General features: G+C 43.3%; 1 protein-coding gene across 1 annotated transcript in view; it reads left to right on the top strand.

Annotated features, from left to right (window-relative positions):
• Positions 1 to 2,203: 2,203 nt before the first annotated feature.
• The window catches only part of pdia2 (protein disulfide isomerase family A, member 2), an 11,645-nt gene continuing 6,998 nt past the window's right edge, over positions 2,204 to 6,850 (top strand). The window contains exons 1-4 of the mRNA XM_037690296.1: positions 2,204 to 2,549; positions 3,320 to 3,526; positions 4,587 to 4,720; positions 4,813 to 4,950. Coding sequence (XP_037546224.1) covers positions 2,270 to 2,549; positions 3,320 to 3,526; positions 4,587 to 4,720; positions 4,813 to 4,950 — 759 coding nt within the window. The 5' untranslated portion in view covers positions 2,204 to 2,269. The remainder of the gene's footprint in view (positions 2,550 to 3,319; positions 3,527 to 4,586; positions 4,721 to 4,812; positions 4,951 to 6,850) is intronic.

Consider the following 6,850-nt stretch of genomic DNA (forward strand, 5'->3'; position numbering starts at 1 on the left):
ATGCTAAGTGCAGAATCTGACAAATGTTAATTTATTTTTAGAATAACTTCTTCTTTCGGCTGTTCCCTCTTCAGGTGTCGCCACATCAAGTCATCCTCCTCCACCTCACTCTGTCCTCACTCCATCTACCTCCATGTCCTCTCTAACTGCATCCATATATCTCCTCTTTGTCTTTTTCATGGCAGCTGCATTTCTAACATCCTTCTACCAATATACCCACTGTCCCTCCTCTGGACATGTCCAAACCATCTCAGTCTGGTCTCTCTAACTTTATCTCCCAGTTGTTCAACCTGTGCTGTACCTCTGATAATCTCATTTCTAATCTTATCCATCCTTGTCACTCCTAAGGAGAACCTCAACATCTTCATTTCTGCCACTTCCAGTTCTTTCTCATGTCTTTTTGTCCATGTCTCTGTCTCCAGACCATACAACATAGCTGGTCTCACCACTGTCTTGTAAACTTTTCCTTTGACCTTTGCCAACACCTTTTTGTCACAAATCACTCCTGAAACTTTTCTCCATCCACTCCATCCTGCCTGGACTCTCTCTTTCACATCCATAGTCCTTTAAGTCCTGCACCTTTGTGACCTCTGCTCCTTGTAGCCTCACTGTTCCACCGGCCTCCCTCTCATTCACACACATGTACTTTGTCTTACTACAGCTGACTTTCATTTCTCTTCTTTCAAGTTCATACCTCCACCTCTCCAAGTTCTCTTCCACCTGTTCCCTGTTCTCACTACAGATCACAGTCATCTGCAAACACCATTGTCCTCAGGGATTCCTGCCTGACCTCATCTGTTAGTCGGTCCATCACCAGAGCAAACGAGAAGGGGCTCAGAGCTGATCCTTGATGCACTCCCACCTCCACCTTGAAGCATCTGTCACTCCTGCAGCACATCTCACCACTGTCCTGCTGTCCTCATACATGTCCTGTACCAGTCTAACATACTTCTCTGCCACTCCAGATTTCCTCATGCAATACCACAGTTCATCCCTCGGCACTCTGTCATACGCTTTTTCTAAATCCACAACAACACATTGGAGTTCTTTACAAAAACTTGAAAAAACAGGAATGATAAGTCTGCAAACAAAAGCAATTTACTATACTAATACTCACCTGCCTGCCAAACACCTAACTTTTCACAGCTCCTTATGAATTGTACAGAGTTGACGTGAACGCTTCATCCTTTGAAAGCAGTGATGCGCAGAGAACAGGACTCGTGTGGATTCAGGTGAACCAAATGCCTCAGCCTGCTTTAGCGACACAGTATACAACAAAGGGTCCGCTGCAAAATCTATAACGAGCAACTAAAGGAAAAAAATCTTCAGCAAGTAAAAGGTTTAAAGAGTTGAATTATATTTTTTGTAACCTTTTCAAGAAGTAACATTACATCACTGATTAATTATGCATTAAAATGAGGTCAAAGAGACTCAAACTTTTAGTTTCAGCTAAGTTGAACCAGTTCCTCAAAAGAGGCTTTAAAGTCTCACTATGTTGAAATAACTTTTTAAAAAAGTTAAACACTTTAAGAATATTAGAGCCCGGTATTTGTTTTGTGAACCTATTTTTATGGTACATTCATATGCATTTAGTTTTTACATACACTGAGCTAACAGTTTGTGTAGAAGCTGAAAGTCATCCGCAACACATCTGCTGAGTGGCAACAAACTGCATCATATATTTGTCCAAACATTTGGTGTGTGGTGCAGCAAATGATATGCATTCCTTCAAGGAACACTATCACTAAATGGGAATTTTCTTTTGCTTTGATTAAGAGCATTTCTGGTGCACGTTTCTCATGTTTGGCTCAGCTGCTCAAGGTTGCGCTTCCAGCAGTTTAAATGCGCTCACAATCCACTTGTTATCAATGGGACTGTTTTTATGGAAATGAGGCTTTGATAAAAATAAAAATAAACCCAGAAAGAAACGTGGTACATTCACGTGTTTACATATTACCAGTGTGACAAAGGGATCGATTTCAAACCTACAAACTGAACAAACAGGAACAAACTATTTGTGGTTAAGTTGTGAGGCAACCACAGCACATTTATTTACATGGCATCAAGCGATTGGCTTATGCAGACCAAAAGATGTCCCCTGCCAGCATCACGTCTGATTGGACGAGAGAGAAAGCCAGTAACATTTTGACACACGCTCCACATCTTAGATAAATAATCGTTCAAACTTTCAGTGACTCACAAGACTGAAGGTTTTTTCCTCCTCACACCTGAGCAGAGGTGGTAGAGCAGCGCACACAGAAACACCGACATGAGGAGCTACAGGTTGCTTTTGTCTTTAAGTCTGCTGGGTTTGCTGCTGTGGGCCTCCTGCGTCCAGGCTGATGAGTTTGAGGACAGCACGGACAAACACACGGAGACACCGGAGGACGTGTTGCAGGAGACAACAGAAGGCGAGACGGATGAAACCAAAGAGGAGCCAAAGAAGGAAAAAACAACAGACATAGAGGAAGAGAACGATGTCATGGTTCTCCACATCAACAACTTCGACCGAGCTCTGAGCGAGAACAAATATCTCCTGGTTGAATTCTGTAAGTATTACTAAAACGTTAAGAAATTAGCATTTTGAATCAAACATCTCATCTTTTATAATTATTTTTTTATTCAGTACAACAAACAGGAACTTATCAGTGAAAAAGTTTGCGTTTAAAAAATGTCCCAAGCTGGTGATCGTCAGTGGTTCGGCCTCAAGGACCCAGAGAAAGGAGCTTTTTATGAAAGTGTGAAGATGAAGTCAGTTCAGAAATGTAATCGCTTCTGTTTATGCCACAGAGACAACCAGAGGAATAAGATTATGATGTTACGCCCGTAGATAAAGACGCATCGTGACTGTTCAAATAAATCTCCACAGCTGTCAGTCTGTGAGATTGTCATTTAATTATAAAATAACATAAAGACATAAATGAGCATTAACATTTAATTCAACATGTTCAATATTCATACTTTGAAGTGGGGAAAAAAAAAAGTAATTTATCTGAAGAGGACTGGGATATTTTGCTGCCAAAAGATTTAGATATATCTGACCTTGACTGAGTTATGACTTTTATTTATTTATTTTTAAAGATCTCCACTTGCATTTTCTATCAAAAGTTTTTGTCAAATGTTCACACACGTTGTCCCATCGGATCCAGATGTTGTCCAAGACTAACTTTCCCACAGATGCATGCACTGCTGCTATCAGCAGCTGATTTCCATGCACAGTTACTGATAGTGACAGAGCAGGGCCTGCTGCGGCAGCTCCAAACTTCACTGACATGGTGCAGAAACACCAAGTACTTATGTGTTTTTATTTATTGTGCAGATGCTCCTTGGTGTGGCCACTGCCAGAAACTGGAGCCCGTTTACGCCGAGGCTGCTGAGAAGCTGAAGAAAGACGAGCAGGCGATGCGTTTGGCCAAAGTGGACGCCTCAGAGGAGAAGGAGCTCTCTGAAGAGTTTGAAGTTTCCAGCTTTCCTACTCTGAAGCTGTTCATCGATGGAGACCGCGAGAAACCCGTTGACTTCACAGGTGAGAGCACATATTTATAATCACTCTCTGTTATCTGAAATCCAACAAAGTTCAGCCAGGTCATCTAGACGGTTTCTTCTTTTTTTTTTTTTTTGAGACATTTTGTCCTTCATCCAAAGGACTTCATCAGTCCGAGGAGCCACAAACAATCTGCGTCCCACATGCAGCACACTCGCAATGTGGACCAACCAGTTTGCTGGGGATAGGATAGTTTCTGGGGCCCGCCCTCGCCTCTGTCATCTCCTCTGAGGCAGCCATAGTGGTTAAAAACATCAAAGTTCATGCTCAATAATCCAGGTGAAAAATCCAACAAAGTTCAGTCAGGTCATCGGGTCGGCTTCTTCTTTTTTGGTTGAGATGTTTTCAAAGACGTTTCATCTTATCACCATCAAACTGGTTGGTCCACTATGTGAGTGTGCTGCTTGTGGAACTCAGTTTGTTGTTGCTCCTCGAACTGATGAAGTCCTTTGGATGAGAGATGAAACGTTTTTTTTTTTTTTAAAGAAAGAAACCATCCAAATGACCTGACTGAACTGTGTTGGATTTTTTTCCTGGATTACTGAGCATGAACTTTAAGATTATGTCTCTCGGTTGGCCTGGGAACGCCTTGGAGTCCTCCCAGTCCTCCCAGCTGGAAGAGGCGGCTGTGGAAAGAGATGTGTGGGCCTCCCTGCTCAAGCTGCTGCACCCTCGACCCAACTTGGGAATAAGAGGATGATGGATGATGGATGGAAGGAATATAAAATGTAGAGACTGGTTGTTTATTGATTTCAAGACAGCAGCTACCCACGTTATTCTTGGTCCACTCAGATGAGCCTGTAGCTCATCGATCTGGTCAGAATTAAACTTTATTTTTCCAAACTGAGGTTGTATACAGAGCTATCTACAACAGGTAATATATTATCTGTTCACATTTTTTCCCTTAACCCCACTTTAAAAGACCTGAAGTATCCCTTTAAGTGATGCAAACCTATCACCCTCTAACATCTTCATGTGCTCACCTCACTTTGACTTAATATTTGTTTATTTTGAGGAAGTATCTGAGCTGTCTGTCTTCCAGGTAAGAGATCAGCAGATGGAATAATCCAGTGGCTGAAGCGTCGCAGTGGTCCGGGAGCTGCACATCTGGACTCTGTAGCCTCTGCAGAGCAGTTCATCAGTGCCCATAACATCTCAGTCATTGGGTTTTTTGACGTGAGTTTTTCTCTTCTGTTAACATTTGACAAACATTTAAGTTATATTCAGTGATATCAGTGCTTCGAGTTTTAATATTCTTGCTTTTTTAGAGTTTGGAAAGTGAGGAAGCCAAGCTGCTGAAGGAAGTTGCTTTTGATTTGACTGACATGGAGTTTGCAATGACAGCAGCTCCTGAAGTTTTCCAGAAGTACGAGGTGAAGAGCAGCTCAGTGGTGCTCTTTAAGAAGGTACGAGGGTCTGGTGAGACTCAGTGAACAGAAGCAAACACAAGAATGCAAAACAGCTTCATTGTGTTCACTTTGCTGCCATCTGTTGCTCAGATAAATATTATTTTCTATCTGAAGTCCAGATGTATCAGTAATATTTTCATCTTTCCCAGTTCTTTAATAAGAAATAATGCATCCATCACTTTTCATAAGCCAGATAATAAATTTAATTACTTGTGTCTGAAGTGACTTCACATTTGTCATCAAAGACGCACAGGACACAAACAAACATTATATGGTGACTTAAAGATGAAAAACAAAAACGAGTGGTAAAACACAAAAAAGGTTGTGGCAAAAACAAACCAAAAATATAAATTAAATTAAATTTATGTCCATGTCCCATGTGACATTACAGCTACAGGTATTTCCTCTGATTAGTCCACTTTTTAAGTTTTGTATAAATGTGTGAATATTTATGAAGCCATCCATCCATCCATCCATCCCTCCATCCATCCATCCATCCATTATCTTCCACTTGTTCCGAAGTCAGCTCTTGGGGCAGCAGCTTGAGCAGGGAGGCCCAGACATTTCTTTCCTCAGCCTCCTCTTCCAGCTCTTCTGGGAGGACCTTGAGGCATTCCCAGGCCAACTGAGAGACGTCTCTCCAGTGTGTCCTGGGTCTTCCCCGGGTCTCCTCCCTGTCGAACATGCCCGAAGCACCTCCCTAGGGAGGCGCCCAGAGAACATCCTTACCAGATGACCAAACCACCTTAACTGGCTCCTCTTGATGTGGAGGAGCAGCGGCTCTACTCCGAGTCTCTCCCAGAAAACTGAACTTCTCACCCTGTCTCTAAGGGAGAGTCCAGCTACCCTGCAGAGGAAACTCAGTTCAACCGCCTGTATCCACGATCTCGTTCTTTCGGTCACTACTCAAAGTTCATGACCATAGGTGAGGGTAAGAACGTAGACTGACCAGTAAACAGAGAGCTTTGCCTTACAGCTCAGCTCCCTCTTCACCACAACGGACCAGCACAGAGTCTGCAATACTGCTCTGCACCAATCTGTCTGCCGGTCTCACGCTTCATTCTTCCCTCACTCGTGAACAAAACCCCGAGACACTTGAGATACTTGAACACCTCCACTTGACGCAGAACCTCACCCTCGACCTGGAGAGTAACCCACCCTTTTCCGACTGAGGACCGTGGTCTCAGAGTTGGAGGTGCTGATTCTCATCCCATCCACTTCACAAATGGCTGCAAACCACTCTGGTGAGAGCAGGAGATCACGGCACAATGACGCCAACAGGACCACATTATCTGCAAAGAGCAGAGACGGAATCCTGAGGCCACCGAACCAGAATCACTTCACCCCCTGGCTGCACTGATAACTTCTGTCCATAAATGTGATGAACAGCATCAGTGACAACAGGCAGCCCTGGTGGAGTCCAAATCCCACCCTGAAGGGGTCCGACTTACTACTGGCGATGTGAACCATACTCTCACAGCCAGGGGCGTCAGAAGCATCTTTAATGTGGGGGGACACTAGTTTGTATGCACCAGTGTGCAAAAAAGTGTTTACTAGTGTACAAAAAAAGCAACATTTCACCTAGATTTCCTTACTTTAATTCCATTTAAAGCTTGTTTCTCACCAACTTTGTGTAAATTCAGCTGTGGATTTCAAAGACATTTAAACTTTAATGCACCTGAACACAGTGTCTCTTACACCTGCAGCATCTCTTACACCTGCAGCATCTCTTACACCTGCAGCATCTCTTACACCTGCAGCATCTCTTACACCTGCAGCGTCTCTTACACCTGCAGCAGAGTCTTACGCTTGCAGCGTCTCTTACACTTGCAGAGTCTTACACCTGCAGCGTCTCTTACACCTGCAACGTCTCTTACACCTGCAGCGTCTCTTACAC

The sequence above is a fragment of the Nematolebias whitei genome, chromosome 16, assembly GCF_014905685.2.
Source record: "Nematolebias whitei isolate Nwh7 chromosome 16, NemWhi1, whole genome shotgun sequence".
Taxonomy (NCBI): Eukaryota; Metazoa; Chordata; class Actinopteri; order Cyprinodontiformes; family Rivulidae; genus Nematolebias; species Nematolebias whitei.